The sequence below is a fragment of the Paroedura picta genome, chromosome 1, assembly GCF_049243985.1.
Source record: "Paroedura picta isolate Pp20150507F chromosome 1, Ppicta_v3.0, whole genome shotgun sequence".
Taxonomy (NCBI): domain Eukaryota; kingdom Metazoa; phylum Chordata; class Lepidosauria; order Squamata; family Gekkonidae; genus Paroedura; species Paroedura picta.
Genome location: NC_135369.1, coordinates 122,661,614 through 122,678,210, shown reverse-complemented (window position 1 = coordinate 122,678,210; position 16,597 = coordinate 122,661,614). Strand labels below are relative to the sequence as shown.

At 43.0% G+C, this 16,597-nt stretch overlaps 1 protein-coding gene across 3 annotated transcripts in view; it reads right to left on the bottom strand.

Moving 5' to 3' along the window:
• CDK19 (cyclin dependent kinase 19) overlaps window positions 1-16,597 on the bottom strand; it is a 107,691-nt gene that overhangs the window by 16,183 nt on the left and 74,911 nt on the right. For all 3 annotated transcript variants that reach the window (XM_077302079.1, XM_077302086.1, XM_077302095.1), the window contains 3 exons: window positions 12,056-12,113; window positions 10,911-11,042; window positions 1,568-1,711 (listed from right to left, as the gene is read on the bottom strand). In XM_077302079.1, the coding sequence (XP_077158194.1) occupies window positions 1,568-1,711; window positions 10,911-11,042; window positions 12,056-12,113 (334 nt within the window). The remainder of the gene's footprint in view (window positions 1-1,567; window positions 1,712-10,910; window positions 11,043-12,055; window positions 12,114-16,597) is intronic.

The following is a 16,597-nucleotide window of genomic DNA, read 5'->3' as shown; positions in this document are numbered from 1 at the left end:
AAGCTCCACTTAATTCTGTGGAACTTCTTCCCCAATAAATATACACAGGATGGCAATTCAAGTCTCCTGCTTCTACAAAATAATAAAATATGGGTTACTGACATTCTTGACTGGTAGACTCAATATCATATTGAAAGAAGTGGTATATCGGCTGCTGAAGAAACCATATGTGGATCCAAGGGAACCTGCCAACGACCACCCTGTCTTGCACCTAGTATTTCTGGGGAAAGTGGTAGAAAGGACTGCCATGGATCAAATATCAGCATTCCTAGATGTAGCTCTGGTCCTAGATTTGTCCCAGTCAGGTTTCTGGCCTGGCCATGGGGTAGAAACAGCACTGGTTGCTCTGACAGACAACCAATATGCAGATGACACCCAGCTCTTCCTTCTGAGGGATAGCCGCCCAGATTCACAGCCAGAGTCTTTAGCCAGATGTCTGAAACCTGTGACAGGAGTCTCAAGCAGAGTCATATGAAGCTCAACCCTTCAAAGACAGAGGTCCTATGGCTAGGCAGAAAGGGCCCAAGTGAGGAAGTGTGACTACCCATCCTGGATGAGGTGCAACTGTCAGCAGCTCACTCCGGCAGAAGTCTGGGCATGATCCTAGACACCTTTTCTGTCTATGGAGGCACAGGTCACAAGAGTAGCGCGGCTAGCATTTTTCAACCTGCCCCAAGTCAAACTACTAGCACCCTACTTGGCCCCAGAACATCTAGCCACAGTGATCCATGCAACAGTCATCTCTAGACTGGATTTCTGCAACTCACTCTACGCGGGCCTACCGTTATCCCTTATCTGGAAACTACAACTGGTCCAGAATGCAGCAGCCAGGGTTCTCTCGGGAACACCTTGGAGGGCCCATATCTGGCCCATGCTCCAACAGCTGCAATGGTTACCAGTTGAATTCTGGATTAAGCTTAAGGTCTTGGTACTTACCTTTAGGCCATACACAGTATGGGCTGAGTGTTTCTGAGAGACAGTCTCTCTGCCTATGCCCACCAAAGACCACTACACTCAGCCAACTCCAACTGGCTTGTGATCCCTGGCACCAAGGAAGCACATCTGGCCGCAACCAGGGCCAGGTCGTTCTCTGTCCTTGCTCCCACGTAGTGGAATAAGCTCCTAGAGGAGATCCAAACCCTGTTGGAGCTAACACAATTCCGTAGGGCCTGCAAAATGGAGCTCTTCTGCCAGGCGTTTGGTTGAGGACAGTGACAACATCTATTGGACCCCCAGAATTCCCTCCCATTCAGATACGCCCACTCTGCATGTTGTGGTTGAAATGTTACCCGTGATTAATGAAATGTTCAATTGTTGCTGATGTTGTGGTTACTGTTGATGATGCAGTTACTGAACTTATATTGTATTCTGTCACACAGTTAATGTTCTCTGTAAACCACCCTAAGCTGCAAGGGAGAAACAGTATATAAATGCAATAAACAAACAAATAAATAAAGTATAATATTTTCTTCATCTCCAATCCTGCATACATATAAGAAATTAATTTACTGAAAACGAAAATTTAGACCAAGAATTTTACATAAGAATAGTTGGTGACATCAATTACCTGCAGGAAATCCCATTACACTGAATATGCGATCAAGCTGATCATGGTGAAAAGGGTTGCTTGTTTTGATATCTTCCTGACGACAGTGAAAGATAGGTTCGGAAGTCAATAGCTCTGCAAATATGCAGCCAATAGCCCATATATCTACAAAAGGTCAAGTGAAACATCTAAATGTCATTTTTTAAAAATAAATATTTATTTAAAAAAACAAGACAATATACAAAGGGATACAAAAGAAAAATAGGATCATATAAACCAAAAACCACAACATAAACCAGGGTATACAGAACAACAAAAATCCTCTCCCCACCATTCATTACAATCGCCATAAAATATAACTGTATCCACTTCGGACACTCCACATTTCAAACTTCACAACTGATGTACTCATATTATTAAACTATATTATTAGTAGTAATATTAAACTGTATTATTAATCTCATAATCATCATGTATTCCACATTACAAATCTAGTCATTTCTAGACATTCTGCAGTTTTCACTATACCCAGGTTCAAACCAAAATCTATTATAAAAAGGTAAAGGTAAAGGTATCTCCTGTGCGAGCACTGGGTCATGTCTGACCCTTGGGGTGACGGCCTCTAGCGTTTTCTTGGCAGACTCAATACAGGGTGGTTTGCCAGTGCCTTCCCCAGTCATTACCGTTTACCCCCCAGCAAGCTGGGTACTCATTTTACCAACCTCGGAAGGATGGAAGGCTGAGTCAACCTTGAGCCGGCTGCTGGGATCGAACTCCCAGCCTCACGGCCAGAGCTTCAGACAGCATGTTGGCTGCTTTACCACCCTGCGCCACAAGAGGCTCTTATCTTTAAACTGCTCCTGCGGAGCGGTATAAATAAAAGGCTAAGGAGTAAAAGGGAGGAGAAAGGGCGGGCTCTGTCCATGATAAAAACTAGGAGGGACAATTCGCCCCTCCGAGTGGCACTCAAGGGCCAAGTGGCCAATTGGGACCATTGGCTACTTGGCTTGTCCTCGGCTGAGTCCGCCCGCAAGTCAGACATCCGCAGAGTCAGCTGTCCTCGGCTCTGCGCTCCCACCAAGGTAAGTCCTGGCCGCCGGGAAAGGAGCAGGGCCGCCGCATCTAAGACGCGGCGGCCCTGATCCTTTCCCACCGGCCACCTAGGGGCCTTGGTGGGGGCGGCGCCCGGAGAGGGGAGTGGCGCCACAGGTCCGCACCCCAGGAAAGAAGCAGGGCTGCCACATCGAAGACTTGCCTGTGCGCCCACCGCCAACGGAGCCCTTCTTGCTGCACCGCCGCACATCACTGCGCCCACCCTTCTCCCCAGCCCTGCAAGGACCCGTGCCTCGGGACTTGCTTGGGGAGAGGCCTGGCCGCAACCCGCCAGCCCCGCCATGTCCATGCCGCAGCCCTGCTCTGGCGCTGACGCTGCGCCCCGGTCTACACATGCCCATTTTTATAAATGGGCTTTTTTACTAGTCTATTATATATCTCACAATAAAAAAGATATTTTTGTTCAAAATCTACTTCCTTACACTTTAAGATTCAAAGCTTATTCTTATTCTGTTTCTACAATGCAATATACAGTTTATGAATTGTTTCTCATTCTGAATTTGTCTCCTGTTTAGCAAACATTTTAAGTAAGATACCGCGAAGCAATTTTCATTGCAAAATGATATAATGTATAGAAACAGGATATGATCAAAAATGGAATTACTGTTTCCCTGTTCATAGGCAGATTAAACAAACTTCTCTGTAATGTTTACACTGAGAATGCATCTAGGTGTCACCAATTAACAGGCTAGTTTATAATGAGAATGAGTCACTTGCCCTTCAATCCACCCCATCTCACCACCATATGATGGGTAGATACTGAGGAATTCTTGATTTAGAACTGAAGTTCTTCGTTATAACCAAGTTTGATTAAATAACAAAACATGGTTTATTCTCTTGAAGTTATATGTTAGCATATGTTACCATTAAACTGTGTTTTATAATCCTGAATTGTAGGCTAGAACAGCGGCCCGCAACCTTTTCACGGTTGCGGACCACTAGGAGGAGTTGGGGGGAGAGGGCGGCCCGGAGCACCGCGCGTGCGTAGCAGCCCCGTGCAAACACACGTGCGACGGTTTCGCGAATGCATGGAGCTGGCACACATATGTGTTTGTGCTCCCGGCGGGGCATGTACAGCAGTTCTGCGCAGCGCGAAACTGCCACACATGTGTGTTTGTGCCCTCAGTGGGTGCAAACGCACATGCGTGGTAACTCCACGCATGCACATTTGTGCCCACTGATGTGCCGGCGGCCACACCTCTCTCTCCCCCCCCCGCAGTGAGAAGCTCGCCAGGCCACAAGCTAATTGGCCGCTTCGCTGCGAGGGGGCGGGGAAAGGGAGGTGTGGCCCCCGCTGCCTGTTACCGAGGCTTTTGCGGCCCACAGGCTGTGGTCCGGCCGTTGATGACCCCCAGGCTAGAAAGCAAATCATCACTTATCAATGTGCTGGATTCAAATATAATAACAAACTGCAGTTAGTTCTAAACACAGATGCCTTCTGTCTCCATGCAACACATAAGGAAACAAGGCAACATGTGATTCTGAGAATGTCCTAGCTTGTTCTCTTCATAAATAAACTGTAGTTCGCTTGTCATATCTGAATGCATCCTAGGGCAATCAGAAATATAGAGTCAAATGGGGAGGGAATACAATCACCCATGAGAACAGGATATTCTACTGATGATTTAAAACAGATTTAAATAATTTCAGAAAAGTGAAAAAATCCCATTTCTATTACTAGACTGGATTACTAGATTACTAGTCTTAATGGAAAACAGAAGCAAACAATAAAATAATATTTACAAGATCAACACCTAAATAGACTAACGGAATTTTCTTAGCAAGTACATTTTCACACTTTTAAATAACAGTATGATTTTTCAACTAAAATACTTTGCCATTGATTTATGCAAGAGATACATTTAAAAGGTGAAGGTAAAAGCATCTTTTGAGGAAAGAACATACATTATTTTTTAAATGAAGATAATTTGTTTCTTCATGAATACAAAAGAAAGACAAACTGTTTTTGGATACTCTGGTTCAAATGAAAACTGTTCTGGGGCTACTTCCACACAGAATTTTTTCCTGCTTTAACATGCGCCATTTTTCAGAGCTTTTAACACAGCATCATTTTCTTTTGAGGTTTACAATTTTTTCAGTATGCATTTTCAAATCTACCTCATTACGATCTCTTCTGAAAGAATACAGTACACATGAGACTGCTTAGTGTCTAAATGGAAATGTTTATTTCCAGCACATTTCCAGAAATGTTTATTTCCAGCGCCATTTGCTGCTGTCAACTCCTCATGGACACCATTTTACCCGCATTTTGGGGATTTTTAAAAAAAGAACTGAAATTGCTAAAGCAGCAAAATTCTACAGCAATTGTTATTTTTTAGATGTTTTAACTTGAATTTGTGTTAAGGTAAGTCATGCATCTTCAGATACAGTGGAAAAACTACAACATTGTACAACATTTTTTATGTTGATGCTTTCTTCTAACGTTGCAAACTCTTTTGTATAGTTATGATTTCCAAAAGTGGACCCCCCCCCCAATGCCTTCTGAAGAAGACTCTTTTGGGACGTGTGTGTGTGTGTGTTTATAAATAACAATGAAAAATCAAAGGAAGAAGCTGGATCCAAAGGCATCTTTAGTCATAACAGCCACACGAAGAACTGTATTTAATGAAATTACCATGATGCCTGATGGTTTAAAATGTCTCTTTGAAGATGTCAGACTGTGATGGAGAAGGCAGAAAAAGAAAAGCAGAACTATTTTCCCTGTAACTTTGCTTGAGCCATCTTTTGCATGGGCAGAGTAAATGGCAAACCAAGGAAGTGTCTAAGAACTGGAAGGAATTTCCACTACCCTCTCCACTAAAAAGCAGCACATAAATAAAAATCACTGTTGCTTGTTCTCTAGAACAATAGATATTCAGAAATGGTCTGAACAGAGGTGTCATTTAACAAACTGACCAATGATAGACCTAACCTCCATTAACTTATTCAAACCCCTTTTAAGTCATTTAATTAATTAATTCTTATATTTAAATACCACTCTCCCTTTCAGCTCCATAATACAATTCAATACATCTTGACAAGTATAAAATAACATGTTTGTAATTTAACATTCAACAATCAGCAACTCAGCTTTTCTGTACTGTGATTTTGTTTTTTTCTGCTAGTGCAGTGAATGGTGGGAGAAGCCACTGGGCTTTGGTTGGTGGTTGGTGGCTTATTCACTTGTCCTGACCAAATGCCCGGTGGAAGAGCTCCCTTTTGCAGGCCCTGCAAAATTGTTTGTGCTCCAGCAGGACCCTTATGTCATCTGGTAGCTCATTCCACCAGGAGGGGGGGCAAAAGCGAGAAAGCCTTTAGTTCCCCTTCTGTTTCTAAAGTTGGTGGAAGGTCATGGTAGAGTGTCAAGACTTGATCCGCAAAGTGGCTCGCAAATGTCTCACAGTTGATGTCCATTTTTTCTCTGTTTTGGCACCTTTCCTTGAGGGTGGTGAGTTACTGAACTACCCTGAATAATTGTGCTGGGTGCGAGTTTGTGGATGCAATAAAAGTTGATTAAAAATTGCATTTTACTGACTTCACTGCCATCTCATAGATTTTTATAAATGCCCTGAAAGATGTTCTTGTTTCATTGTCACAAATTTTCCTCCATACTCGCTCTAGCTGTCTCAGTTCCTGATTCAATTCACGGAACTCCTCACTATACCAAGGGGCTTGCTTTCAGCAGGGATGGAGAGGGTGCCAAGGGGCAAACTCATCTATGGCAGCATCAGGTTGTACCAGTCACTGACTAGCTCATTTAGAGAAGTACCAGGAGGCATTGGGTCCCACAGAGTGTTCATGAATCTGTTGGGATCCATAAGTCTTGAGCCAGTGGTATCATCACATCCTCTGATACTGAACTCCCAAAGTTAGAATCATAGAATAACAGAGTTGGAAGGTACCTCCTGGGTCATCTAGTCCAACCCCCCCGCACAATGCTGGGCACTCACATCCCAATCGCTCATCTACTGTAACCTGCCACCCCCTTAAGCCTTTACAGAATCAGCCTCTCTGTCAGATGGCTATCCAGCCTCTAAAAATCTCAGAAGATGGAGAACCCACCACATCCCGAGGAAGCCTGTTCCACTGAGAAACTGCTCTAAGTATCAGGAACTTCTTCCAGATGTTTAGACGGAATTTATTTTTAGTACTTTCATTCCATTGGTTCTGGTCTGTCCTTCTGAGGCAAGAGAGAACAACTCTGCTCCATCCTCTGCATTGCAGCCTTTTAAATACTTGAAGATGGTTATTATATTTTAAGGTATTTCCAACGTCTTACACAAAATAATGTTTCTCATATTCATAAAACAATAATGCATATAGATCTTGCTTTTTAAGTACTGAAACCAGTCCTTAGAATAACTCCTCCCTGCAAGATAGCATCTCTGAATTAGCAAGAAAAAAAATCCCTAATCAGCAGAGCCTCCATTGAAGGTAAGATGCCCTCAGGCTAGGAGCTTTTTATATAGTATGAAAAAAGCCTCCTGGTGTTGCCCTGCTTCACAAATCACACTGTTCCTGTACATCCCTCAGAATGCCAAGCCAAGCAGGATCAGCTGAAGAGTACTAGAGCGGCTGCATACTGCCATATAATAGATTCCACTGCATATCTTGAACCAGCAGAAGGAAAAAGTGGGAGTTTGTCTGGAATAATGAGTCTTTGTGGGTTTTCAAGACTTAAAAAAAGAAAGACTACCCAAGTTGACATTGGACAGCTGGACATGTGTTTATGGTTTTTTGCGGGGAGGAATGTCTACTATGACTGCTTGCCTCCTTATGCCCCCCGCAGGGTGTTGCACTATGCAAGTGCGAATGAGCTGGAAGTCCCTGGCCCAAGAGAAGTATGCCTGGCCTTGACCAGGGCTAGGGCCTTTTTGGTCCTGGCTCTACCTGGTGGAATGAGCTCCCAGGAGAGCTGCAGGCCCTGGCAAAGCTTTTGCAATTCTGCAGGGCCTGTAAAATGGAACTCCTCCACCAGGTCTTCAGTTGGGGCCAGGATCTCACCCCCCCCCCCAGCCAATCTTTAACATCTGCTTCACCCCTTCTTAAGCATCCAGCTAAGAATTGGACCTGGGGTTCCCTGAGATTAGTCCTCTCCATACCCACGCTGAAGAAAAGACAGCAGCAGACCCATTGGTAGTTGTAGTGCCTCATGGCTTCAGGAGCCCAGATTAGAGATGGGAAGTTCTCAGCCTAATGCCTTAATGGAACTTTGAGCAACTTTGAGCAACGTGAGCTCAATATGAACCAGCCTTCCTGTCTTTGGCCATTCCTGCATATGGTATTGGTCCTCTGTTCAATGCTGTTGGGAAGTGTTCCCCTCACTTCCTTACAGCATCAAAGTACATTTCTGCACTTCCCCTATTTCTCTTGGTTTTCTCCAGTCTTTCTCAGGCCTGCTTTGCTCCAAAGTTTTGGGAGAGATCACAGTAAAGACTAGATGGCAGCTATGAGGGTGAGCACCATTTCCCTTGACCCTGTCCTTGCAATAGCCATTTTCTCCTCCAGTCACTGCAGAGCTTTTAATTTTTTTAAATATTGGCATCAGAATATTTTTATATCAATACTAGAATTAAAGCCCATTGTAGCAGATACAATGGGTGCTAGCTAGGGGGAGAGGGGGGAGAAATAGCAAAGAGAGAGGGAGGTAAAAAGGAAGAGAGTGATTAAGATAGAGAGACCTTGGCATTGGGAAGAGTAAGGGGAAGGGTTGTCCCGTTTGTAAGGGCATGAGGTTGAATATGTGTGTTGGAGGCGGGGGGAGTTGTGGTGGCGTGGTGACAAATGAGGGCATGGGTGTGAAGAGATGGATGTCAAGAACCTGTGGTTTGGAATGTTTGTTGAGTGTGGGAGAGGACTGACCTTTGGGAATTGTGGCATAGTGGTTACAGATGAGCTTTCAAGAGCCATGTCTTCAGATATGTGAAGGGAAAATCAGATTGGAGACTCTTCTTAGGGGGAGATTACATGGCAAACAATTCCTGCCAGTTCTGTGGCCCTGCTCCTTCTGTCTCCATTTTTTTTAATGTTGATATAATATTATGCCCCCACATGCTTCTTTCACGGTTGCCCCTTAGAAGAAGAAGAGCTGGATTTTTGTACCCTGCTGTTTACTACCAAAAGGAGTCACAAAGCGGTTTACAAACACCGTTCATCTCCCCACAATAGACAACCTGAGAGGGATGTGAGGCTGTGAGAGGTCTGAGAGAACTGGGAATGGTCCATATTCACCCAGTAGGCCTCAGGTGTCTCTAAGCAGTTTAAAATCACCTTTCCTTCCTCTCCCCATAACAGACACACTGTCAGGAAAGTGGGGCTGAGAGCTCTGAGATAACTAAGAATGGCGTACAGTCATCCAGCAGGCCTCAGTTGTCTCTCAGCAGTTTAAAGTCACCTTTCCTTCCCCATGATAGGCATACTGTGAGGGAGGTGGGCGTAGGGGCCCACCCAATCAGGGAGGCGGGCATAGGGGCCAGCCCAATCAGGGTGCGGCCAGCTGTGCTGGCTGCACCCTGATTGGCCCGTATTTCCTTGCAGACGCCCCGGGACACACTCCTCTCCCAGGGCCATTTCACAAATATATAGAGAAACCATGGATACGATAACATAGTAACTATAGGTTCTCTGAATTCTCAGCTTTCATTGAGAAAAAGTAAGTCTCTATCTCCTTTCTTTGTGGAAATATAAGGGGAAAGTCCTATCTTCACAACAGAAAGAAATAGAGCCTTAAAAAAATGAAAGCTGGGAATTCACAGGATCTGTTACATCTGTTACTATAATGGTATATCAGTACTTTAGTACCACATTTTTAAAATGCAAAAGCTCCAGAAGCCCCGAGGTGTGTGTGTATGTGTGTGGAGGGGGGTCACTTCTGTGAGACTGGGTCAGGGAATTCTGCCACATGGAAGCCCCTTTGCCATTGCACTTTATCAGCAGCTGCACCAACAATGGGGAAACCACACGAACCTGTCACCCTTGTAGAAGCTGCCTTCAGCTCACACATACATTTCACCCCTCCAATATTTCATGCTGTAAAACAACGTCTGCAGCTTTCTTTGTTTGATCTAGGTGCTGTTTCTAGAGTTGGCTGGAACGAATCACACTCTCTCAGCCTTATCTGCCTGGCAAGGTTGTTGTGAGGATAAAATAGGAAAGAATCATACCTGCTGCCTTCAGCTTTTTGGAGGAAAGATGGGATAAAAACACTGCTAGACAGACAGTTGGCTATGAAGTAAGCTCTGTAAAAAGGGCATAGAACGGTGGGGTAGATAGAAGGTAAAAGGAAGAGTGTCTCTCTTTTACATGACTACTTTGATTAATGGATTTACACTTTTCCATCTGGGTTAAGAACTATTCTGATGCAGAAACACAGGTTTCTGGAGAGAGAGAAAATCAGAAATGAATACTTATATTCCAATTAATAATTTAATTGATCATTTGAAAAGTGAGATTTCAGGGTTTCTTTCCTCTTTCTCCCCTCACTGAAAAACTTCTCACATCTGCAACATGTGGGCAGGCACCTCCTTCCTTCTGAGACCATCACACCTCTAGGTAACAACACCAAAATGTAAGTCAGAGAAGGACATAACCTTTGAAGTCTGTAGTGCACAAAGCCCCTATATGCCTGTTAAAAAGGGGAAAATATGTGTCAGTGGCCCTGGTCAAGATGGCGCAGGACTGCTTGAACTTGTCAAATCTTGAATATTTAAGCCAGGTCAGCCCCGGTTAGTTTTTGAATGATAGATCACCTATGGATTCCAGGGTTGCTATGGCAAATGACCTCTATTAGTCTCTTGCCTTCAAAACCCAAGGGGGTCACCATGAGTTGGCTGCGACTTGGCAGCACCTTATACACATGTGTCAGTGATGTAATATATTCAGATAACAATTTGGAGGAAATGTCAGGAAATAAAGTGGAGATAAAATTGTTCTAAAATGGTCATTAAGACATTTGAACAATTTAAGACAAAGTTATTGGAGGCAGTTCTCAAGTTTTTAAACAATGTCACTAGATGCTTGGAGGACAATACTGGAGAAAATAATGACAGCTGGATATAGCCAGAATGAAGGGTGGGCCTGTACAACCACAAGTACACTGAAATGTTCTAATTCAGTAGTTGCTGCAGTTTTAATCAGAATTACACTTAAAGCAGCTCTTGCTTCCGAAGTGTACTAAATGTGCATTCATGCTTTGAATTCGCCATCATCAGATGTTTTTCCAACATTGTCAGGAACTATATTAGTAACTTACCAATGGCCTTTGTATAATGCCTTGCACCAAGTAACAGTTCTGGGGCTCTGTACCAAAAGGTTACCACAACTGGATCCAGATCTGCAAGTGGCTTCAGAGGAGAATTGAATAACCTTGCAAAGCCCATGTCAGCTGGAAAAAATTATAAAACATATAAATGAATACAAAGAAAACTACTGCCACCTCCTCTATCCCTACTGACACACATATCTCAGACCTAGTGTCTCTGTTGTGTGAATGTAAGAGGAGAAACATGAGCGAGTACTCTATTCCTGACTTGCAAATAAAAGGGGATTCCTCCCCTTACAACCTTACAACCACCCTTCAGTTAACAGAACATACCAAATTCTGATTGGCTTGTAAAGGACAGAGAACTCATGTTTATCATGTGTAATCAAGTTTGTCTTTTGTATAGGGTAGGGTTGACCATTACAACCACTGGTACTTTTCCTGGTGGGCTGATGGCCTGCCACCACCCAGTGCAGTGCCTAGAAATGCAGTGCCTGGCCCAGATGAGCAAGCAGGCTGCCTTTTTCTTCCTCCCTACTTTGGGGGAGAAGGCAGGGACCTTTTCTTCCAGGCTTTAAACTTGATATACATTTGGAAGCCCAAATAATTGTTCAGGTACAACAGCACAACTTGCGGTTTGGTGTGGCATTGGAACAAAGGATTTGAATGTTAACTTCCAAACACCTCAGACTAACAGGTGTTTAATACCAAATTAAATGGAAATGAATAGTAAAACTTTGAGGGCTGGCATTTAAAAAAAATTATCATAATTATATGGAAATATCTGCTTTCACTTGCACTTACAGATAACCTCAGGATCCAAGTATGGAAAGGAAAATGAACTCAGGCAGCAAATGAACTCAGAAATACAACAGTTTTTTTTCTTTTCTGTCCCACTGCAATTTTATTTATAAGATGGGATCTTTTTTATGTTAGAAACAAGCTCATGTTACAAGCTTGTATCAACCCCAAAGAAATTATACTTGGGCTCTGGCTAATCTGTACACTACAGTTATTTCACTTGTCCTCATTATGCAGAGAGTTTGCATGAGACACTTCTGGAGGCAGAGTTTATCACTGTGTAAAAACCAGCACTCTTAATAATCGTAGCATTTTTTATTATTGAACATTCATACCTATTTTGACCCTTCCTCTTTCAGGTCCTTCCCCCATTACCAGAATATTTGCTGGTTTCTGAAAAATAAGAAATATAATTTTAATTGTTAAATACTTGATGAGACATTAAACTTAATTTCCTTAATGTACCAGGAATTTAATATGTTCACACCACAGTATTACTTTTGCAGCAATTGAAACTGAAATGTAGTATATGTATATATCTTTCTTCAAAAAACTAGTTTTCATTTAACTATATGTACAGAAACACTTTAAGATAATTCAGACCTATGTTAACAGACCTTAGATGTTAGGAATGCAAGTAAACATGTTCATGATAGAAAGCATATTTTTGTAGTTATGCCATCTGCAACTCATCAGTGTGAACAAGAGAACTGGCCCAAGTACCCCAGCACTTATTGGTACAGATAACTGAAAATCTAGTTCAGTAAATAAGGTTTAAGGACTTCAGTAACGTCATATTATTTGAGAGGTTTCTCTCAAAAACCATAAATGGAGAATAGATGCAACTAAAAACATACAGTGGTTTAAACAGAAAACTGAGCACTCAAACATTTTTAAGGTATTGCTAGTATAATTACAAATATATCTGCATGACATTTGTGTATGTTATATGAAATATAGGTTGATTCTCAGAGTATATGTATACATCTGGGTGGCGGACTGACATGGACAGAGAGGTTGTTGATAGGCAGCTGACTGCACACAACTACCTGCCCACTGAAAGTGACCCCAATTCCATGCCCAGATGATCCCCCGGCCAATCCAGAATCCTTTGTCTGGAGGAAATTCGCCTCCTGAATGGCAACCGGCATTTCCCTGGGCATGCAAGAAAGGGCAACAAGAGCCAAGCATGGACACAATCCCTTCTGCCCAATCACTTACAATCTGCTTAAATTTACAGAATCAGAATTTCTGTGAGGTGGCTATCTAACCTCTACTTAAAAACTTCCAAGGGAAGGAGAACCCACCAACTCCCGAGGAAGTCTGTTCCACTGACGAACTGCTCTAACTGTCAGGAATGTCTTCTGGAGGTTTAGCTGAAAGTTCTTTTGAATTAATTTCATCCCATCAATTCTGATTCTATGCTCTGGGGCAACAGAAAACAACTCTGCTTCCTCCTCTATGTGAAAGCCCTTAAGTGCTTGAAAATGTTATCCCAATCTTCAAAAAAGGGAGGAGAGATGATCTGGGAAACTAAAGGGAGTCTGACCTCAATTGCAGGGAAGATAATGGAGCAGATTTTAAAAGGGTTGATCTGCAATCATTAGGAGAACAATTTGTTGATCCAGAGAAGTCAGTACGGATTTGTTTCCAACAGATCCTGCCAGACCAACCTGGTTTCCTTCTTTGACCAAATGACAGATTGTAGAAACTCTGGATGTTGTTTGCCTAGATTTCAGTAAGGCTTTTGAAAAGGTTCCCCATGATGTTCTGTTGGGTAAACTGGAGTACTGTAGACTGGATTTTTGGATGGTTAGGTGGTTAGGGAACTGACTAGAAAATCGCACCCAAAGAGTGATTGTCAATGGTATTCTACCGGGGTGGAGGAGGTGAGCAGCAGAGTGCCACAGGGCTCAGCTCAGTACTGGGTTCAGTACTTTTGAACATTTTTATCAACGATCTAGATCAGGGGTCGTCAAACTGATCTAGATCAGGGGTAGTCAATTCGCTGGCAGGGGCTCATGGGAATTGTAGTCCATGGACATCTGGAGGACCACAAGTTGACTACCCCTGATCTAGATAAGGGAGTAGGAGGACTCATTAAATTTGTGGATGACACCAAATTGGGAAGAGTAGTGAATACCCCAGAACATAGAAATAGAATTCAACAAGATCTGAATATGCTGGAAAAGTGGGCAAATGAGAACAAGATGTAATTTTTTAAATCTAGGTCATAAAAATGAGAGTCATACATAGAGCCTCTTGTGGCGCAGGGTGTTAAGGCAGTGACATGCTGTCTGAAGCTCTGACCATGAGGCTGTGAGTTCGATCCCAGCAGCCGGCTCAAGGTTGACTCAGCCTTCCATCCTTCTGAGGTCGGTAAAATGAGTACCCAGCTTGCTGGGGGGTAAACGGTAATGACTGGGGAAGGCACTGGCAAGCCACCCCGCATTGAGTCTGCCATGAAAACACTAGAGGGCGTCACCCCAAGGGTCAGACATGACCTGGTGCTTGCACAGGGGATACCTTTACCTTTACCTTTTATTCTAATAGGACAAATGTAATTCATTATAGTTTATATCTTGCATGACCTTATCGGCTGGTATTCAAGAGGTTATTTTCAATAAGCAGCAAGCATCCAGGAAGGCTCAATATTCAAAACCACACACCAGGCAAGCCCAACAAGTTGCACAAAAGGCTAGCAAAAAAGTTAGGAAAGAGCAAAAAAGGCAAGAGGGAAAAAAAGAGAATTACAAAAGTAAACTGAGTATAATCCAAACTTAATCTGAATGCGAATGTTTCAACATCTGTAGATTCAGCCCTATCCTGTAATCTCTAAGGAATCATCAAACCCAATGACAGCTAAACTCAAAACTTGCTTTTTCTGTACTGGACCGATATTCTCCATGAATGGGCCTGACAAAGTGTTCCAAAAATATGTAAAGTACATCAGATCTGTACTTTATATGAAGAAGAAGAAGAAGAGTTGGTTCTTATATGCCGCTTTTCCCTACCTGAAGGAGGCTCAAAGCGGCTTACAGTCGCCTTCCCATTCCTCTCCCCACAACAGACACCCTGTGGGGTGGGTGAGGCTGAGAGAGCCCTGATATCACTGCCCGGTCAGAACAGTTTTATCAGTGCCGTGGCGAGCCCAAGGTCACCCAGATGGTTGCATGTGGGAGAGCGTAGAATCGAACCTGGCATGCCAGATTAGAAGTCCGCACTCCTAACCACTATACCAAACTGGCTCTCTGTGACTGAAGTACTTCAGTATCTGGTCCCTGAAATTATGGATGTCCTTGGAATTGATTCTTCCTAAAGTTGGAAGTACTGCATTTCTATAGGGCATTTAAAACTGGCAATTCAAAGCAGTACTAAATTGAAAATGTATTGTTGGTTTCACCATCTCTCAAAACTAGCTTCTGTGCGAGAAAACAACCAAAATTCATGTCCTTGAGCATTGTGAAATACAAAAATTTTATCAGAAGGGTAGCTGTTAAACATGTTTTAAGGAGATTCAACTAAAATATATATAAAACAGAGAAGGAATTATCACAGACTTGGGAAACAAGGATTTGGATCCCATCTAACCTTGGTGACCTGGGCCTCCATGGAAAATGAGGCATCCAGAATCACTCCCAAATTCCTGGCTTGGGGCGCAGATGACAATTGCACCCCATCTAGGCAGGGAAGACGCGCTTCCTGTTCCTGCTCCCTTTGGCCTAGCCAAAGGACCTCCGTCTTGGAGGGGTTGAATTTCAGGCGGCTCCTCCTGCCGCAAGCTGAGAGAAAGGGGGCAAGTATACCTCCCCAAGGAGGATGTTCCATAATCCTGGGGCTGCCACTGAAAAGGCCCTCTTTTATATACCCACCAAATAAGCTTCTTGGTCAATGGGCTACAGATACCCCAAACCATACAGGTCTTTAAATGTCAAAACCTACACCCTGGCTCGAGCTTAGCAGATCAGAGGCCAGTGTAATTGCTATAGGATTGGGGACACAAGATGCCAGTAACTGGTGTTGACCAGCAGTCTAGTTGCAGCATTCTGTACTAGCCGAGTACTCTTCAAGGACTCTTCCAAACAGAGCACATAGCAATAGCCCAGTCTAGATGTAATAAAACCCTAGATCACTGTGGTCACATCAAACTGAGACAGGAACATGTGCCAGCACACCTGCCAAAGCTGGAAGAAAGCACTCCTAACCAAAGTGGCCACCTGGCTTTTTAAAAAGTTTGCAACCCCATCCAAAACAGGATATCAACTCCCTGGTCTGCCTTTCAACTAACCCAGAGCACCTCTGTCTTGTCAGAATTAAGTTTCAGTTTCTTCACCATCATCCAGCTTTTACTGCCTTTCCTCCCTTGCAAGGAACATAATAGTTTGCTATGCATACACTAGAGAATGCATTCTATGGATACACATTATAACTATCTCAAGGAAAGTCTTTGGGCCGCAGGTTCTCGCATCTAAGTCCTCTAGCAATACGAAACAGAGGACCAGTACTTGAAGGGCATTTATTAATATCTTCCAGTAACCTATGGTCTCAAATCTAGTTCATTGCCATTTTAAAGGGTTTGTGAGTTCACAGACACTTTTACCTTTGTGCGAAACTCAGTAGCACAATGTACACGTACATTTGTTTCTTGCTAAAAATAAAAGCTGTTCCTTCTAGAAAAACTCAAGGAACCTTGCCTACATGTGAAATAAAACTAAACATATAGTGTATATGGTTTTTAATGAAACCTATGTGGAAGAAGTAAAGTGCTCTTGTATTATTATTATTATTATTATTATTATTATTATTATTATTATTATTATTATTATTATTATTATTATTATTATTATTATTAGATTTATTCCCCGCCACTCCCTTGC